This window comes from Trachemys scripta, chromosome 1 (genome assembly GCF_013100865.1).
Source record: "Trachemys scripta elegans isolate TJP31775 chromosome 1, CAS_Tse_1.0, whole genome shotgun sequence".
Lineage (NCBI taxonomy): Eukaryota > Metazoa > Chordata > Testudines > Emydidae > Trachemys > Trachemys scripta.
The window spans coordinates 59,164,630-59,185,832 of NC_048298.1; the positions used below are offsets into that span (position 1 = coordinate 59,164,630).

General features: G+C 40.5%; 1 protein-coding gene across 5 annotated transcripts in view; it reads left to right on the forward strand.

Moving 5' to 3' along the window:
- The window catches only part of MON2 (MON2 homolog, regulator of endosome-to-Golgi trafficking), a 190,954-nt gene that overhangs the window by 142,887 nt on the left and 26,864 nt on the right, over window positions 1-21,203 (forward strand). For all 5 annotated transcript variants that reach the window (XM_034770422.1, XM_034770386.1, XM_034770405.1 and 2 more), the window contains 2 exons: window positions 6,688-6,878; window positions 20,244-20,304. In XM_034770422.1, the coding sequence (XP_034626313.1) occupies window positions 6,688-6,878; window positions 20,244-20,304 (252 nt within the window). The remainder of the gene's footprint in view (window positions 1-6,687; window positions 6,879-20,243; window positions 20,305-21,203) is intronic.

Sequence of the window (21,203 nt, forward strand, 5' to 3'; positions counted from 1 at the left end):
CTCCCTGATATTTATCCCTCTGATATATTTATAGAGAGCAATCCTAATCCTTTCAGCCTTCTTTTGCTTAGGCTAAACAAGCCAAGCTCTTTGAGTCTCCTTTCATAAAACAGTTTTTCCATTCCTCGGATCATCCTAGTAGCCCTTTTCTGTACTTGTTCCAGTTTGAATTCATCCTTCTTAAACATGGGAGACCAGAACTGCACACAGTATTCCAGATGAGGTCTCACCAGTGCTTTGTATAATGGTACTAACACCTCCTTATCTCTACTGGAAATACCTTGCCTAATTCATCCCAAGACCGCATTAGCTTTTTTCACGGCCCTATCACATTGGCGGCTCAAAGTCATCCTGTGATCAACCAATAGTCCGAGGTCCTTCTCCTCTGTTACTTCCCAGTGATGAATCCCCACTTTATAGCCAAAATTCTTGTTATTAATCCCTAAATGGATGACCTTGCACTTTTCACTATTAAATTTCATCCTATTACTATTACTCAGTTTACAAAGTCATCCAGATCTTCCTGTATGATATCCCGGTCCTTCTCTGTATTGGCAAAACCTCCCAGCTTTGTGTCATCCGCAAACTTTATTAGTATATTCCCACTTTTTGTGCCAAGGTCAGTAATAAAAAGATTGGTCCCAAAACCGATCCCTAATAACCTCCCTCCAGCTTGACAGTTTACCTTTCAGTATGACCCGTTGTAGTCTCCCCTTTAACCAGTTCCTTATCCACCTTTCAATTTTTATATTGATCCCCATCTTTTCCAATTTAACTAATAATTCCTCATGTGGAACCATACAAATGCCTTACTGAAATCAAGGTAAATTAGATCCACTGCGTTTCCTTTGTCTAAAAAAATCTGTTACCTTCTGAAAGAAGGAGATCAGGTTGGTTTGGCATGATCTATCTTTTGTAAAACCATGTTGTATTTTGTCCCAATTACCATTGACCTCAATGTCCTTAACTACTTTCTCCTTCAAAATTTTTCCAAGACCTTGCATACTACAAATGTCAAACTAACAGGCCTGTAGTTACCCAGGTCACTTTTTTCCCCTTTCTTAAAAATAGGAACTATGTTAGCAATTCTCCAGTCATACGATACAACCCCTGAGTTTACAGATTCATTAAAAATTCTTGCTAATGGACTTGCAATTTCATGCGCCAGTTCCTTTAATATTCTTGGATGAAGATTATCTGGGCCCCCCGATTTAGTCCCATATAAGATGTTCGAGTTTGGCTTCTACCTCAGATGTGGTAATATCTACCTCCATATCATCATTCCCATTTGTCATCCTACCATTATCCCTAAGCTCATCATTAGCCTCATTAAAGACTGAAGCAAAGTATTTGTTTAGATATTGGGCCGTGCCTAGATTATCCTTAACCTCCACTCCATCCTCAGTGCTTATTGGTCCCACTTCTTCTTTCTTTGTTTTCTTCTTCTTTATATGGCTATAGAACCTTTTATTATTGGTTTTAATTCCCTTTGCAAGGTCCAACTCTAAATGGTTTTTGGCCTTTGTCTCACTTCATCCCTACATGTTCAAGAAGGTAGCTTTCCTTGCTGATCCCTCCCATCTTCCACTCCTTGTAGGCTTTCTGCTTTTTCTTAATCACCTCTCTGGTTGTAGATGCTTGGTCTAAAACTCCTGCCTATAAATTTTTTCCCCTTTCTTGAGGTGCAGGCTTCTGATAGTTTCTGCAACTTTGACTTGAAGTAATTCCAGGCCTCTGCCTCTAGATCCACAAGTTCTTCAGTCCAATACACTTCCCTAACTAATTTCCTTAATTTTTTAAAGTTAGCCCTTTTGAAATAAAAAAAACCCTAGTCACAGATCTATTTTTGTTTATCCTTCCATTTAGTTTGAACTGAATTAGCTCATGATCACTTGAACCAAGGTTGTCCCCTACAACTATTTCTTCTATGAGGTCTTCACTACTCACCAAAACCAAATCTAAAATGGCATCCCCTCTTGTTGGTTCAGCAACTACTTGGTGAAGGAATCCATCAGCTATCTCATCCAGGAAAATCTGAGCCCTATTATTATTACTAGCATTTGTCCTCCAGTCTATATCTGGGAAGTTAGTCTCCCATGATCACACAATTACCATTAGTATTTACTTCATTAAAAACATTAAAGAGGTCTCTATCCATATCCCAATCAGATCCCAGTGGTCTATAGCACACCCCAAGCACTATCCCAGGGGAGGCTCTAATAGTTTTCTTCCCCAATGTGATTTTTGCCCAGACAGACTGTCTTATCCATTCCATCACTACTTCTTATTTCTTTACAGTCTACCTCATCATTGATATACAATGCTACTCCACCACCTTTGCCTTTATTTCTGTCTTTCCTAAACAGCACATACCCTTCAATACCTGTACTGCAGTCATGACTACTATTCCCCCGTGTTTCTGTTATCCCTATAATATTTAGTTTCACTTCCTGCATCAGTAACTCTAGTTCCTCCACTTTGTTACCTAGGCTCCTCGCACTGATGTACAAACATCTTAATTTTTACTGTTTGGCTTCACTCACATTCTTTACCTGATTAGGCACAGACATTCTACCGCCAGTATCACCTATTAGACTGGTATCTACACTACCCTTCCTCATTATGTCCATTCTCCTACCCACGGCTGTTACTTTGTTTTCTTCCCTCTCAATGTTAAAATCCAGCGTGGAGATTACCAGGACATCTCCCAACCATCTCCCCCCAGATTCTTAGTTTAAAGCTCTCTTAATCAGTTGTGCCAGCCTCCATCCTAAAAGTCTATTTCCCTCCCTACTCAGGTGAAGTCCATCCTGAAAGAATAGTCCTCTGTCCATGAATGCCTCCCAGTGGCCATGCATCCCAAAGTCCTCCTTATAGCCATCTGTTGATCATCATCTTGTCACACCTTTGTTGCCCTTCTCTAGGAACAGGCAGAATCCCACTGAAGATCACCTAAGCCTCAATTTCCTTAAGCATCTTCCCCAGCCTGGCATAGTCTCCCTTGATACGTTCCAGCGAGAATCTAGCTGTATCATTTGTTCCCACCTGAAGGACAATCAGTGGATTCTTTCCCGCTCTTGTTAGGATCCTCTTCGGCCTCAGGTCCACATCCCGTATCTTAGCACGCGGCAGGCAGCACACCCTTCTGTTCTCTGGATCAGCTCTGGTTACAGGCCTGTCTATTCTTCTCAGTAAGGAGTCCCCAGTCATGTAGACCTACCCTTTCCTGGTGATGGTGCAATTCTCCGGTCTATCCCCTGTTCCCTCTGGCTGCAAGTCCTCTCGATTCCTATTCTCCCTTGCAATCCTCTGTAACCCATCCTGTATCTTCCTGGGGCTCATCTTTGGTGGTATTATCTCCATTGACTCTTTCCCTCTTCCTATAGAACTAGCTGCTCTTCTCTTTTTCCTTGCCCTTCCACCTTCAGTGACCACCTGCTGTGCCCCTTCTTCATTTTCCAACTCTGCAAACCTGTTCCTGATCTCTATTTCTCCTTCACTAGCCTGTCTTTTCCTCTGCCTGGTTCTCTTAGTCACATGCTTCCATTGTCCACTTTCCTCACCCAGCAGTCTCCCCTCAGAGTTCTTTGGTCCTGCTTCTATCTACAAGTCTGAGCTTTTCCCTTCAGCCTCCTTATGTCATTGCTCCATCATCTGCTCTAACCCCCTTCTAAACTCAACCAGAGTTTCCACCTGCATCTCCAGTCCTCGGATCTTTTCTTCCATCAGCTCTATCAGGCGACACTTCATGCAGATAAAACTCTTTTCAGGTACCCGCTCCAGGATCATGTACATACTGCAGCTTCCACATCCAGTCATCTTCATTGTGTCTTTCACTGCTTGGGTCACTACCACTGCTGCCTCTGTATCTGTCATAGTCTTCCCACCTAAGTCCTGTTAGTCCAGGAAACACAAACCAAACCAAAACACCACCACCTACCGCAAAACAAATCCCCAATGAGCACCACAACACTGCCAGAACACCACACACTCTCTTTGCTAGCCTGTCTGTTCCTCTGCCTAGTTCTAGTCTCCCCCCCGAACTCCCACTCAAACTCCCCTGTTTACAGCTCTCTTTGCTGGCTCCTGTGCCGCTGCAGCTGTCTGTAACCTATGAATAGGTCCTTCCTAGCCAGCTATCTAGTCTGAAAGTGGGCATTGCCCCAGGTGTGACTACATGTGAAATACAGATGCATAGTCAATATTCATAACTTTCGATACAAAAATGATACATGCATATAAATGGGATAATCCTATTCAGCAAACCATAATTTTTCTAATGACTCCTTACATGACCCATCTTGTCCAAAAAGCATCATAATTATGTCATAATCATATAATATATAATAATATCACTATGAAGAATATGGGGTGCAGTGTCACAAATACTACTTAAACTCTTTCTGCAGAGTTTAAGCTATAGACAATCAAATTGGTGTTTTAAGAACCTGTGGTGGAGATTAAGGGGGAAGGTGTATGTCACAGCCCTGGTAAAGCTCTCCCTGCTGTATACTCAGAGGCCACTAGTTTGGGTACACATGCTGGGGCTGTTTTTTTTTTTTTTAAGCTTCCTGATTCTGAACAGAGCCCTGGCACTGCCATTGTCTTTGAATCTCTGGGCACACATTCGCGGTGCAGATCCTTCATCTAGCACCACCTTCTGAGAGTGGAGATTCCACAGTGCAATTGCCTAGGCCCTGTGACCAGTGCCAGACTCCCCCACACTCCCAGATTCCCCACTGGCTTAAACACACACTTTCTTAAAACTTGTGGGAACTCTGGCTTACTGGTTTCCCCTTCAGGAACTTGTGATGGGGAAGCACCTAACATACAGAATTTGCCGAGGTTCCAAAACCAATCACGCTTTGCTTTAGACAGCATGAGAAATATACATGTAGTAAAAAAAATAAAACATTTGTACACCATCCCCTGCCTCACTTTCCTCACTACTCTGGCATGTTCCTCACAAACTGGAGATCACTTTTTGAGGTTCTAGGTCTCCTCTTTTGGATTCCATCCCTACATTCAGGCTTCTCTTCCAAATCATGAAGTCTTTGTCCTCCAGCCAGCTTCCTTTTATCTTGGCTGATCCTCCTGTCAAAGATGTCTCCTCTTTCTCCAAAAATCTGTTCCTTTGTTCTTCCTGTGAGTACTTTCTCTGAGTCCTCTTCCCCACCCCCAAGTCTCTCAGGCTATGTGGTTTTAAAACTTGATCTCTCAGTTTTGCTTCTGTTGAAATTCCATTCCTTCAAATGCTAGCCCTTGGAGTTGGAAGAAGACCGGGTCACCTAGATTCAGCCAACCCTTTACCAGAAGTTACTCACATATGAATGGACAACCATCAAGGTTTAGCAACCCTCCATTGTCCCTTGTCTGGATGATCAACCTAAATTCATAAACCGTTCAAAGACAGATTTTCCAAATCATCACATTATGGGTTCTTTAACCTTAGTAAACTGAAGTAAGATCATTTGTTTAAATTTATACAGTAGAACCTCAGAGTTATGAACACCTCGGGAATGGAGGTTGTCCATCACTCTGAAATGTTCGTAATTCTGAACAAAACATGGCATAACTGCTTCCACTGAAATCAATGGGAATTTAACCATTGATTTAATTAGAGCAGATAGCACAACCCTGGGCACTTCTGAAAATCATACCCTAAATGTTGTATCATTGAAACGTACAAAGCCTTGGGAATACATTCTTGACCCTTCCACCAGATGTGTGAGTACATTCTGGGCACAGAGAGAACTTCAGCATCTGCAGAAGAAATCTTTAAAGCAGCAATATCCCCTCCCTCTCTCTCTCTCTCTCTCTCTGTTTGCAAGGCACTGCGACTTCAGGATTCCACATCTGCATTCTGTGGCAGAATGGTGCTCCAGCTGATGGTCTCTAAAACAACTTCCCGTTTACTTGGCAGCACTACTCTCACCTTTCAGTCTTCCTTCCAACTCCTCTCTATCTGTTCCTTTTTAAATTATTTAATTACTTGCTATATTCCCACTCATTGGGATTAGCAAAAGTCATATGACAGAGAATGGAAAATCTTATCCCTGCTAATTTTGTTTCTCAGGATGACATCTCTGTTACTCCGTTCCACCTTTAACAGTTTGTTGGCCTTTTTAAGCTGTCTCCTCTTATTTTTAATAATGACCAGATGCTTCACATGAATGATGTATATAGTTCATTTTTTTACATTTTGCAAGAAGTTTGAATTCCTTATGGCCTTTTCTTCAAATTCATGTAATCACAACAGTTCTTCCAAAGTAGACAGGGCTAACTTCTTCAGAGCCCCCTCATAGTGATGAACTACCCCCAATTTATTTGCAGAGGGAACAGGAACCAATTTGTCAGGATTAGCAGAGACAATAGATGTAGTCTAGAAAAGAAAATTAGCAGGTAATTTTCCAATGTAATTGCTAATAGATTAACTCTTAACACTTCTAACCTTGAATTTGGTTAATCAGATCTGTGCTTTAGCCAGCTGGCATACAATCAGTAATCTAATAATCATATTTAGAAGAGAGCATCCCAAGTCCCACCAGAAAATGGAGGGAAATGTACTTTTTTTGTGTGTAACATATCTTTAGAGATCTCCTGCGGAGATTTTCTTTACCATAGATGTATCTCGCTCTTACGTTTCTTCAAGGAAGTATAAAGCTTATTTGAACTTTCTCTTCACAGACACAGAGGATACCTCTGAGCTTGAAGTATGCCTGCCCCTCTGAAAGCACTTGGAAACTAGCAGTGTCTTCTCTTCTTAAAGTTCTTTCTATTGGACTGCCAGTTGCAAGGCAGCATGCCTCTTCTGGAAAATTTGACAGTATGTGGCCAGAACTAGCCAGCACATTTGAAGACTTTTTATTCACCAAAAGGTAAATGCAACTTTAAAAATAAAGTTGTGGAAAAATGTTTATAAATGTCTTACTATTTTACTAAACTGGTCTTTATGGTAGATAATATATAATTTGGTGTGTGCGCACGCAAAACATGGACTCCAGTGAAAAGTCTTATATTTAATCATATTTTTGCTAGGTGGAAGTGTTTTAAAGAACGAATATACAAATTAAAAAATTGGTTATTTTTTAATGTCCTCATGCAGAATTATTAACGGGTATTCAGACCTGTTGGATTTTTCCATTTTATTAGAACTCAATGATTTTTTTGTTGTTAATGTGAACATCATGTTACTGTGTGATTTTTTTTGGTAGGAGTTCCATTGTGATGCTTTACTTCTACACTCTTCATGAGTTATGAATATTAAAATTTGTACTACGCACTTTTCACTTGAAAACCTTTAGTGTTCATGGTTTTTTCTTTAGATCTGAAATTAATAAAATAGCTGCAAAGTATACTTAATTTTGTTCATGATTTGTTGACAATCTAGAATAGAATATTTATAATCCAGAATAGAATATTTTATATCTGTATAATTATCTGTCAAAAGCAAGCGTTGCAAAGGTGATTTTAGCAGCAGATTTACTGATAAGAGTAGAATAGTCCTATATAAAATGACAGCTCATGAAAAGCATGACACTTCCTCCTTCCTTCTGCAGCCATCTTTAATGATGATAATCAACAGCAGTTAGCCATAAGTAGAGTTAGAGGGACAAATTCCATGTTTGACACTCATCCTCTAGTGAAAATCTTTGCCTTAATGGGTGATTTTGGGCTTCCATTAATAGGGTCACAAGATAATTATCTTGCTACTATGCTTCCTAGGTCTACATGTCCATTTCAGAGAAATTTTGTTAAATAAGATGGACTTGAAACATTCTTTTAATGTTTTTCCAGAAAGATTAAAGGTACTTATATTGTAAATTAAGATTTTAATTTGTTTTGACACTAAATTATTGGGTTGTCTCTTGTTGAGAAAACATAGTTTAGATAACTTGTATGGTTGCATCTCCTTTTGCTATCTCTGGTGGGACTCATTCTTGGTATAAATAATTTGAGTCAGCCTTAAACAATCAGTTTATTTTGGCTTACTATAAACCTAACAAAAACTCCCTCTTAATAAACTGAATCCAGTGAGATTATGGGAGAGGACTGGGTGAAGGAAAGTACATTTACGTGGAATGCTACCTTGGGGAATACATATTAATTGTAAAAAATTAGAGCCAGGTTAAAACAAACTTGATAAATTACTCAAAAACTCAAAGCAGAAATGATGACCAATTCAAGATAGGTACTGGAAGATCACACTTTTAATTTGTGTGTCCCTGAGTGCATAAACAGATAAGTCCAAAACTTACTGTGTAAATCCATTTTGATCAGCGCTATGAACATAATCAACCCTTCTTAAAATTCCTTTCCTGTCAGCATATTGCTCTGTGAATCAAATACAGGCAATTCTTTCTCACCTTCAGGGCCCTCCATGATTTAGCTCCTTCTGTCTCTGATCTTGTCTCTTTTTATGCTCTTATAAATGGAAGATAGAAATCATTCCAAGACTTAAGGCATCCTCAGTTACCCTAAGAACTTCCTTAGTTACTACATGTTTTGCTAGAGCCTCAGTATTGTGCTTAATTTACCTCAAAATCCTTGATTCTTGCAACCCTACAGTTCACAGGAGATCTATTCTTCAGCAATAGACAGGTAACACTGCCAAAAAGAAAAAATTAAAAAAATCCAAGTGTTCCTTGCTCACAACAGTCAAGACAGAGAATGAATTTAAATTTTACTTAAACAGATATATCTTTCATACTTCCTCGCAGTATTGTTAGAAAATACTCTTCCTAGAGTCCATTTCTAGAGATTAATCTTGAAACTGTAATATCATCCTCCTGTAAATCAAAATGTACAGCATAAATTCATAAGGATCTGTTTTGCAACCAGAAATCCTCTGGGAGACAGTGACTCTTATTTTTTGGAAAATTGATACCATTTGTTGTCAGCATGAGTACTGGAGCTAGTGAACAAGAGAGATACATCTTGATGTTACATTCTCCACCTCATCTACTCTTTATCCTCTGACATCCACAGGCGTCATTAAATGGGTCACGGTAGAAGGAATTTCTGTTAGAAACAGTACCAGAAGCAGAAATAGTCTTTGGTGGATAGTCCATATTATTTATCGTGTAAAGTAAAGTATGAAGGTCTAGCTGTGTTAGATGTCAAGAAGTTAATCAGATCAATGAATATGATGAAGTTCCAGATGGGTCCTGGTCACCAGGTCATATATATCACATTGGAAAACAGTTTCTGAGTATACTGTGTGTACATCCCCATAGTTGCATGTCAGTATCGTCTTCTCAGGTTTGCTTTTGGAATATATCACTACCAATAGAAGACTTGACAGGTAAGCCTCTTTTCAACCTCCTAAATACTTTCCTAAAACCTGGTACTGGAGCTTAATTTACATAGCTGTATTCTGTAAGGGCAAGTTCTCCATCCTCCCCAAATTCTGCTCTGAAGCAGTGGTGTGGGGTGCCATGAGAGAGCTGATTTCAGCTCCCTGATCCAAAACCCTAACACAAGTTAGAACTGCAGGGGAGCATGTCTGACTTATGCCATTATCCAGCAGAGGATCAAGCATTGCAGAGGTCTTCTCTCAATCTGTCTCCCTCTCACTCCCCTTCCCCCCCCCCCCCCCCATGCTGCTGACATCTACCTCTCCTCTTGTACCAAGTGAGGGAGATGACTGGCCAGGGAGGTAGAAGAGCTGCCTTCACTGGTGGAGAGTTCCCACACACGAGGGATTCTCCACTGATTATCTTTGGCCACTTTAAGTCATCTTTGCATTACTGTGAGAGAAGTGCAAAAATAAACTTGGCAGACCAGAGAATCTTGCTCCTATAGTACTATGCATTTTTTTAAATTTTAACTTTATGCAGATTCTATTTGTGTTATATTAAATTGTCCTATTTAAAATAATGGTTAATTATAGTATTCAGTTCTTTGAACGTTTTATTTCATGGTCTTGCCAGTTTTTTCTTAGCTTTGTCATTCTTTCAACAAAGAAAGATATATTTAGTGGAAAATGTATACGTCAAACACACTGGCATATGGAACAAGCGTATTTTCGGAAAACAGTCTAGTCAGCGTTGCAGTAGTTGGCTACTATCAATTATTTTTTGACTCTTAAGGCATGTGTGAATCTTTAAGCTTCGGGGAGAAATAGCAAAAAGATGCTTTTTTAGAGATAATTAATGTTTAGGCCTTATCATTTTTGCGCAAGCTAGTCATCTTAGTGACTGTTAGTGAAATGTCTTTATTGTGTTATTGGTTGACAGTGGGTTCTTTTTCATGGACGTTGATAATTATTTGATGCAATCAGAGTTAAGTAGGAGTAGTTTTGATTTAGTTTTCTGAGCTATGATAGCAGATGCCTTTGGGAATCAGAAAAGATACTCTTCTGCTGAGTCTAATAAGTCATAACATCTGCTTCTGGTATGCTGCAGTAGCCAGATGATCTCTGGAATGCTTTTGAACCCCAAGGACACACTCCAGATCTCTAACCCCCGCAGAGTGACAACAAAACTATAGTGTACATGCTCCATGAATGCCTCTTCTACCTTACTCACTGATTTAGGTGGTGATGTATAGTAGAACCTCAGAGTTACAAACACCTTGGGAATGGAGGTTATTCGTAACTCTGAACAAAACATTATGATGGTTCTTTCAAAAGTTTATAATTGAACATTGACTTAATACAGCTTTGAAACTTTACTATGCAGAAGAAAAATCTTGCTTTTAACCATCTTAATTTAAATGAAACAAGCACAGAAAGTTTATTTTTTTTAGTAGTGTACGTTTTAGTACTGTACTGTATTTTTTTGTTTCTGCTGCTGCCTAATTGCATACTTCCAGTTCCAAATGAGGTGTGTGGTTGACCAGTCAGATTTTAATTCTAGTGTTTGTAACTCTGACGTTGTGCTGTGTATCTCTCATTCATTTCACATAGGGTTGGTTTTTTTGCTGTTCATTCCTCCATATTTCTGTGTATGTATTTTTGGTATGCCAGGCTACTCTGCCTTCTTTTTTTCCTTCTTAGTATTTGCAATAGAAATTGTATTCTTCTATATTGATCAAGTTGTGTCACATCCCATATCTTTGTAAAGCCAACTAAATCATAATTTTGTTCAATAATGAAAACCTCTAGCTCAGCCTGCTTACTACTTATTCTTCTAGCATTAGAGTATACACACATGTAAGATTTTGTTGTTGTTGTTGCTCATTTCCTCCTTAATACTTTTGTCAGCATTATCTTTTATTATATATTTTCCTTTTCACATTCTCAAATAAGCCCATAGAGACCCAATTTGGTGTTTCAGATTCCCCTTCCCTCCTCCAACTGCTTCATGTATAGTTCTCACAAGCAGTTTTGTTAACCTAAAATTCAAGAGATGGATTTATTTATTGTTCAAGAGAAGTTTCTCCAATTCATATACTCCTTTTAGTAAACTCAGAGGGCCAATGTGTAAACCTTAATTCCCTTATCTGTACACTTTCTATGCTCCCCCCCCTTCTTTCTTCATCAGCTGTCAGTATAACCTAATATAGCACAATTTTCCCTCAAAGATGAGTGGCAATTGGGAATACTGTTTTTAAGAAAAGAAAAGAAAATTAAAAGAAAACCATACCACAGTTGGTTGAATCATATTTTGCTTACATTGCTATGTGTTGTGTGAAGAACTCTGACAGTGATTTTTGTATCCTTTTAGAAATAGGGATTCATAGGTGGGAATTTTTTACAAAGTCAAAGCAGCAGGTTTGAAGGCATTTTGTGATTTAGTTTAGTTTTCTATTTGTGATGCCCAGCATGGCGATCCATTTGATGTAGCATCACCAATCAGCTCCTTTCAGTGCTAGCGTTTGCTAAGGCAAGTCATACACAGCAAAGAGGAATTGATCACATTTTCGACACTGTGATATTAAAACTGTTCAGTTCACCTGTAGCCAAGAAAATGTGCCCCCATACTTCAGGATGTATTAAAGTTAATCTTTTCTTTTTTGTTAGGGGTTAAAGTTTACATAATGTGTCATTCAGAAGGAAACTTTCCAGAGATTTGCAATAAAATCCTTAGATTTCCTATTAGATTTTACCTTTGACTTTGATGGAGTGCCAGTTAGATATTCTTAGTACTAATTTCTTGAACACATACCTCAATGGGTATGATATACTATAGAGGTAAATGCTTCATTCATTGTGCATATGACTGACAGTATTAAAGGGAAGTAGGTGATAAAGCCACCTGTGCAGCTATAGAATATTTTTATTGCAAAGACTAGGAAAAGTTTTACTTATACAGTATAAGATTTGAACTGGCTGTTGCAACAAGTCGTGTACTGAAAGATGTGATCTTTTCTGAAGAGTTTGGGGTTTAAAAGTTGTCTTATCCATTTAATAAAAAAATTGATTCATCTTGCAGTTCTTACTGCAGCAAATTTATAAACTCCCAGTTCAGAAGTTTATAAGGAATGAGTATCTATAACAGTGATGCTTTTGGCACAGTGCAAGCAGGAAGAAGTTTATTTGAATCTATCCTGTAACAGCTGCCATTCTATTATTTATTATAGTGGCGCTCTAGTATCAGCAGTTGAGAAGCCCTTTGTGTTTAAAGGACAATTCTTGTTAGTACTCTAAAAAATCTACCTGGTTACTCAGGTTATCTTGAAATTTGATGTGTCGCATGGGATATGGGTAGTGATCCAAATTTGGGGTCTTTTGGTCAATGGGTTCCCGTGAGACATCCCCTTGAAATAAATAGCTTTTTAAAAACTTTTTATTAATGCAAAGTTACAATAAAATGTTAACATACTACAGCGTCCATTTCTGATTCAGGATCCAGTCAATATTTAAAGATTCCGGCTTTTTGGATGGGAAGTCCTCTTCTGAGTATACTCGAAATGGTGACCAAATTTCTAAATACCTGTCCTCTTTTGACGCTTCTCTTGTGTATGTACTTATCTAGAGATCAAATCATGACTCTGATCCTGGCACCCTAGAGAGTGCGTGGGGACCCTCTAGCCCCGAGGGGGTAACAAAATTCAGAACATTACTAGCAAAAGAGTTTGGTTTTCTGCTTAGGCTCTTGAATAAGGATCTAGCACAGTAGTTCTTAAACTTTTGTACTGGTGACCCCTTTCACATAGCAAGCCTCTGAGTGCAATCCCCCTTATAAATTAAAAACACTTTTTAATATATTTAAGGCCATTATAAATGCTGGAGGCAAAGCAGGGTTTGGGGTCGAGGCTGACAGCTCACGACCCCCCCATGTAATAACCTCGCGACCCCCCTGAGGGATCCCGACCCCCAGTTTAAGAGCCCCTGATCTAGCACCAAGCAGATCACACTGAGCATGTGCAGAGAGCAAGGTTGAGAGGATTTGTAGCTGGAAAGCTATCACAGCAGCTGGATTATAGCTCAGGGGGATAAGCAGTAAGACTTGGATCCTGAACTCACCCAGCCAGTGACAGTTTAAATCCTACTTTAGGCTGAAATCCGGGAAAGTCTGGAAGACCTATTCCTAAAATCCGTCTCTGTGAGGGGGTTTTATTTGGGGGGAATGTAATCAAAAATAAAATAAAGATGTGAATGCTTGCTGGCAAGGGAGGGGCATTTTAGGATGTGAAGGGAATAGAGGTGAGAGGGGTTTGTTGTTGCATTGAGGGAAGGCTTTGGGGAGAGGGATTGAGGGGATTGGAGGCAGGACACTGAGAAGGGGACATGGGGCTGAGTAACAGGTCTTGGGGAGAACAGGGACAGGGGCACCTGTAAGCCAGACATTCTCCCTTTCTGTGTATGTGCTGGGATCTGGAGCCCCCTTGCCCCTCTAGAGGAGTCTGAGCCCCTCTTCCTGACCCCCATTATGAGAGCTGGGAAATGGGGGGCCTTGCCTGACTGTGGATATCTAGCCCCCGTCATGTGAGCCAGGTTCTGCGGTGGTCCCTGCTCCCTGTGGGGTCTGAGCCCCTGCTCACCCATTCCTGTGTGTGTGCACGCGATGATCTGGGGGGGGGCTTGTTAGGGTTGCCAACCCTTCAAGATTGGCCTGGAGTCTCCAGGAATTAAAGATTAATCTTTCATTAAAGATTACCGTATATACTCGTTCATAAGCTGAATTTTTTTAGTAAAAAAGGGAAGCACCATAGATGGGGGGCAGCTTATGAATGGGTATAGAGAGGGAGAGGTGGGACACAGCCAGAAGGGAAGAGGCGGGGCCAGAGTCTCTCCACTTCTGGCCATGCTTCTCTCCCCCCAGCCTCCGAAGCAGCTGCAGCTCCGGGGCTGGCAGGCTGCAGCCGTGCCGCTCGGCCCTGCCCCCCAGAGCAGGCTGTGGCCACGCCGCCCGGCCCAGCCCGCTGGAACATGCTGCGGCTGCACCACCCGGTCTGGCCCGCTGGAGCAGACTGCGGCCGCGCCGCCTAGCCTGCCGGAGCAGCTCCAGCCAAGTCAGAGACCTTCTCCCCTGGCCCTCCCCAGATAAGGTGGGAAGGGATGGGATGGGGGAGAGCGTGGGGGTCCCCAGGCTAGGGGTGGGGTCATGTGGGGAGTGGTCACAGGGATTACTCCCCTGATCCCCAGCTTCCCCCTCTCCCCCCCAAAAAAAATATTTCCCCACCAGTTGCTGTCCCGGCTCGTCAGGGTAAGCAGCTGGTGCGCCGCCGGGACACTTTGTTTACTTAGCTTTACCTCCGTGCCTGCGGATGCTCAAGGTAAACAAACCATCTCGGCCCACCAGCGGCTTATCCTGATGGCCCAGGAGCCAAAGTTTGCTGACCCCTGAATTATAGGGTCGGCTTATAAACAAACCGGCTTATGATCGAGTATATACGATCTGTCCTGTGATGAAATCTCCAGGAATACATCCAACCAAAATTGGCAACCCTAGGGCTTGTGCTCACCTATGGAAGACAGACACAGACAGACACACACACCATGAGAGGTAGGTTCTGGAGTGGGTTTGCCTTTCTGGGTGGCCGTACTCCTCCCATCACATGAGATGGGATCTGGAGTACCTTTCCCTCTAAAGGGGCCTGAGCCCTTCTCCCTACCGTTTTCCATGTGAGCCAGGATCTGGATGGGGAACTTGCAACAGGCATGCTCGGAGCATGCACCAAGAACCAACTGCTGTGAGATGACTGGGATGAGGAGTTGAGAATGGGTATACTTGACACATATCAGAAACTCTCTCTAACACTGGAGAGGAGGAATGGGAACACCCACTGTCATGAATGGAGCAGTTCACGCATCTCAGAGCTATTATTTCAGGCTGCATTCATCTGCACTGGGTATTTTCTTTCAGCTGCAAACATCTCATTGAGATGAATGGGCCACTTCACACCACTCTGACCCTGCTGTGCTGCTGATGTAGAGTCTGTTCTCCCTGTTCTCCTAATTTCATATAATATTATAGTGGAGCGCCAGCTCTGCTCTAGGTAAGGTCGGGAAGCTATTCCTGCTTAAAGATTGACTCTTCTTAGTATTCTAAAATCCATATGCTTACATGGATTAACTTGAAATTTGCTATATCTTGTGAGAGTGTAGTGTAGGATTAGTAAAATATCCCAGAGTGCATTGTCCCACATGGTGCTCTGTGCATGGCCTCTGGGCCTCTATGCCCTCCTGAGGTGTTATAACCTTATCTATATTAAGACAGCTTTTTGAAAAGTTTCCATTGTAGTTAATACTGTTTGAGCTTCACTAGTGTTAGTAATAGTGGGAGCCAACATTTTAAACATTGTTTCCTCTGAGCCTGCTTATAGTACTTCTAATCAACATGGTACGTCAAATGCTGGTTTATAAACATGTAGGGTTTCTTTTGTTGCTAACACCACTAAAACTGAACTAATACTGGCAGTGGTGGGAGGCTTTCTTTCTTTCTTTGGAAAATTGCAATAGCATAGAACAGATAGTTGCCCAGATTTTCCCAGAGTCCACTGATATTAGAACATCTAAGTAGGGTAGTAGGTGTTACCATGTAAAGCACAGTTGTGATGGTAGAAAAGTTGCTGTGTGGATGCAAATTGAACTGTTTTCTTTTAACCAGTTAAGGTGATCTTTCCCCTTAATCATGATTTTGTAATCAGTTAGGCTGTGTCTACACTAAAACTAAGTCTGCTCCCTGGTTCACTACCTTATTTCTCAGCCTTGAATCAAGCATCCGGGATTCCTTTTTGTGCTCCTTCAATTGCTCTTTCTCTTCTTGTCAAACAGCTGGATTGGCTGCCATGATTTGTCTTCCCCCTTTCTATAACGAAGATGCAAAAGCACAAAAAGAAATCTCTGGCCAGCACAGTTAAGGACAATAAGGTTAAGTATAACAGGAATAAAAGGAACCCCAACAATGGTATTATCCATTAATGGAACAACTGTCAATAATGCAAAAGCATAAGCATTCAATAAACATTTCTGTTCTGTATTTCGGAAAAAGTCAGATGATATATTCATATCAGAAGATGATGAGGTCTAGATATTGACTTGTGACACATACAAAAGAAGAGAAGAGACACAAGAATGATCAAAAGATTGGACAATGTGCCTTTCAATGAAAGACTCAAGGAGTTCAGTCTATTTAGTTTACCAAAAATAAGGTGAAGGAGTGATTTGATCACAATCTGTAAATTCCTACAAGGGGAACATAAATTTGATAATTGAGGTGTCTTCAGTTTATCAAAAAAAGGTGCAACAAGATCCAATGGCTAGAAGTTGAAGCTAGACAAATTCCTACTAGAAAGAAGGTGCAATAGTATAAACATTGGAACAACTTAACACACACCGTGGTGGATTTTCCATCACTGGAAATTAAGTCAAGTTTGAATGTTTTTCTGAAAGATATACTCTACTTCAACCACAACCATTGGACTTGAAGCAGGAATTAATTCAGACAAGTCTTCTGGTCTGTGTCATTCATGAAATCAAACTAGATGATCACAATGGTCTGGCCTTGGGGTCTTTGACTTTACCTGAATAGCCCTTTGTCTCTTGAGTTGGGGTAGATTTGCAAGCTACCTAAGGGCCTGGATGTGGGTAGATTTTTTTTTTTTTTTTTTTTAAATGAAACCTAGGTAGGAGAGGAGAAACTAAAGTATGTGCAAGGTTGTATGCTAAGCAGTTGGTGTTGCCTGAAGAGCCCAGGCCAATGGAAAAAAAAACCATTAATTTCTCCATCATAGAACATAACATCCTCCACGCAATAAGTATTGCTTTCTTTACAATGGAAATTTAGAGAGAGAACTACATTGTTTTTTGTAATAAGCCAAAATCATTCTGAACTTTTAGGAGTCAATATATTATTCTTTCAAGTTAAACTTTAATTTGCACCAACAGAGCTGTGAGTAGCATGCTGGTGTATTACTTCATAATAATAATTCTTAGAGACTTTTTTGAAAGCAGCTCAAACCATTATATGAAGTAATATTCAAAACCAGAAAAAGTGTGTGCATGTGTACATAGAATATAACAACATACAAAAAACTACATCAAAAGAACACTGAGGTTGAAAAGTCAAGCTCTCAAAAGTGGGGAAATGCCAGAATTAAGGTTGCCTATGCAACTTTTAATTCAGCCTCCCCTATATGTATGCATTGTGATACAACCTTTAATTACATCATTGCTACAGTTCTTGCATAGACGCCTTCCCCATTCAGTGTACACAAAGAGAGTGCTCACTGAACAGGTGGCTAATCAATATCTTTATACCCTCAGCATTCAGTGTTTGTGGGTCCTGGGCTGGCTTACTGCACGGCACCCAACACTTGCAGCAAATACAGAATTTTACATTTTCTTATTCCTTTTTTATGGCACCCATTACCGCAGTATCTGAGTGTTTCACAAACATTATTTAATTTATCTTCACACTATTCCTGTAAGGCAGAGAGAGATTGTTTGTTGTATCTAGATCAGTGGTCCCCTAACTTTTCATGGTCGGCCCCCCCCCCCACCATGGGAGCCAGGCCCGGGAGCAGACAGGGTAAAGGGACCAAAACTGGGGCCACAGCTGGGGGTGGGACTGGGAACGGAAGCCATAGCAGGGCTGCAACTGGGGGCAAGTCTGGGACTGGGAGCGGAGCCGGAGCAGAGCTGGGGCAGATCAGGACCTCCTCTCTCTCCATGGGGGCTGGCCAGGGCCCCACTGCGCGCCCCCCCCCCAAATGTTCGTCTGCACCCCTCTTGGGGGGTGCCCCACAGTTTGGGGATCTGTGGTCTAAATTGTTTTTAAAAACAAGCCAGGAAAAGAGAATTTCTATCTGCGTCATTGTGAATCTTTATATCCATAGCACAGACCTTTACCGCTTGAGCTAATGGAGTAACTGGTAGCAGTAGTAGGCTTTTATCCTCCATTTAGACCAGTCACTAGCTGGGGATAGGATACACAGTTTGCAGTGGGTTCGACAAGAATTTTCTAGACCGCGAATGAATGTTAGGACTTGGGCGTTCTGGAGGGGAGTATAGTGGTTACAGACCCTTCTGTTGTTTTCCTTCCTCAAGCCTATCCCCTTTTGGACCTGGGCCCCCTTTCTCTACTTTTATCCACCTTCAACCTACACCTGTCCATTCTGCTCCTCATCCCTCTGCATTCAAGTAAGGTGCCTTTCTCCTCCTCCTCCATGCTGCTTGGCTGCTAGCCTGGGAAGCACTGAAAGCAAAGGAGAGAAAGTCTCCTTCCTTTCAGTTTTAGTGTTAGGCATCACAGTGGCCCCCAGCAGACAGGATGAACAATTGCAGGGAAAGTCCTGAAGCCTTGGAATTGAGTATGAACAATGTGGCTGGCATAAAGGAGGTATGTGGGACTGGAACATGTTCAGTGCAGACAGAATGTTTGGAGAATCTAGCTGCCAAATTCTGAGAGGCTTCCACTGAGCATGTGCAAATAGCCATTTGCATAGGGTTATAAATTGGCCATATTTGGGTGAGTTTTCACGGGAGAAGCAAAGTACATGACGGCTGACCCCAAAGGGAACTCTGTGCCCATCTTCAAGTCTCTACTCTAAAGCATGGAGGTGCTAGAATTTCTCAGTGAAAATGGTTGTAAGAATTTTTTTAACACTGGCAAAAAAACATATTTTTCCCTAACTTTGTCCTCAGAAATTGTTGAATCATTTTTACTGAATGGTTAAAGCTTGGCAAAGTTATAAGCAACTAAAACCAGTTTCTTAGAATGTACAGTATTAGGCAAACTTAACTATAGGAGTCCCTAGACAATAAATTACATATAAAATGTAAACTCAAATATAAGGATTGGGTGCTGTCTACTTACAGGACAAAAAGACTGTGCCAACTATTTTGAAACTTACAGATGCTCTCAGCCTCATAAATGAAGGGCACATACATTTAAAAAAGTGATGTTACATTGTAGAGGAGAAAACTAATTCTGAACAATTTTATGCTGTTTGTGAAACACCCACAATACTTCAGTTTCATGTCAGCATCATGATTTAAAATATGGAACAAGCCCAAATATTTTTATGGAGTAGAATTCAGTGATGGATGCACTCTTGTTAAACAGGAATGACAGAAAATGAACATTTGGTAGTTCAAATTGTGTGGGTTTTTTTATTTTTTTTTAAAAAGAGGGAGAGTATTGTACCAAAAACAAAAACCGGGTATCTGGTAGACGTGGGAAAATCATGTAAAATTCAAATGAAGTGCTTTTTAAGGCAAGCTTAAAAATAAAAATGACAAAAATCGTATAACCTTGTGACCAGAGATGATAAGCAACAATGGTAAAATATGTTTGATCCACTGCGGTGTCTCTGTGGAATCTTTGTAAAGGGTTTACAGTGACAATTTTAAAGTTGCTATTATGATATGAACAGAGAGGAACCTGTTGATACTCTGGTAAACTACTCCTGTACCACAGTCTTTATCTTTGCAAATTTCTGGTTTTTTTTTTTAATTGAAGTGCTGTTTTTTAAAACACTAATATAGATGATTACAAACACACACACAATAGCTAATGAAACAGCACATATCAAAATAATACTGTGAGTGACAAATGATTACTATTTAAAGTCAATAATCAACTGTTTTTGTAACACTTTATTATGGTTTCTTACATTTTTTAATATGACGTTTTTTCCTCAGTCCTTTTTAGATTGTTTTATTTATTCATACGCTGTAAGGTTTGTATTCTAAAATATTAATTAGTCTCAGGCATAATACAGTACTAGCTTTATGTATATACATATTTTTTATTTTAACACCGTGCATGCTTGTCTCTCTATCTTTACAATTTCCAGAAGATTCTACGCACTTTAAAAGTATAACATAATATTTTCATGTTTCTTTTTAGTATACCTCCAGATAATCTTTCTATTCAAGAGTTTCAGAGAAATGAGAGTATTGATGTTGAGGTGAGGAGACTAGAGTGTTTTTGTATTACCTTATTATAAACTAACTAGGAATGTTCAAACTCATAGGTAACTGTCATAAATTAACATCTGGAGAAAACGATGGTTGATACTGAATTTTACTAACTTGGCTGCAACTTCTTTTTTGCTCAGTAAAAAAGATGATAAAACCAGGGGTCCAGATTGTGGCTGGCTTTTGGGGTGTGCTTAGGGGTGGGAAGACATGCACAAGGAGTTCTTTGTTGGTATCAACTGGGGTGCAAGACAACCCCAAGGAATGGGGGCAAGTGGAACATGTCTCTGCCTCCCACACATTATCTGGTTCTGCATAGAGGGAATGCATGTGGCAGCCTCCTAAGGGATGGCATAATTGCTGCAATTCTCCAGATGTCACTGAAGCCTCCTACTTTCCTGAATTAAAAAGTCTCCTAAGCTTTCTCTGAGAAAGTGCAGCTCGATCCAATCCCATACTCAAGGTCATACTTTCATGGCACAATCTGCCCCATAATTGTTAAATAGAATTATTTCTGTATTCATAAATAGTCCTTATTGAACGTTCATAAAGGACCACACTGTGAACCCCTTACTCCCATTTGTGAACTGTTACTCACACAAGTAACTGCTTACCATTTGAGAGTAAATGTTCACAACCTGATCTAAAGTGAATGCCTCATGTTGCACTTTCTTAAGAGTGAAGCAACACTCTTGATTGGCCAAGAGATGATACGCATTCAGTAATCATGATTATTTAAGCAGTGACTGTGTTCACCTCTTTAAAAAACAAACAGGAAGATATGGTCCTTGCTCCAGGAACTTTAAATCTGAATGAACAGATGAAGTAGGGTTACCATATCTCAAAAATAAAAAAAAGGACCCTCCATGGGCCCTGGCCCCGCCCATTT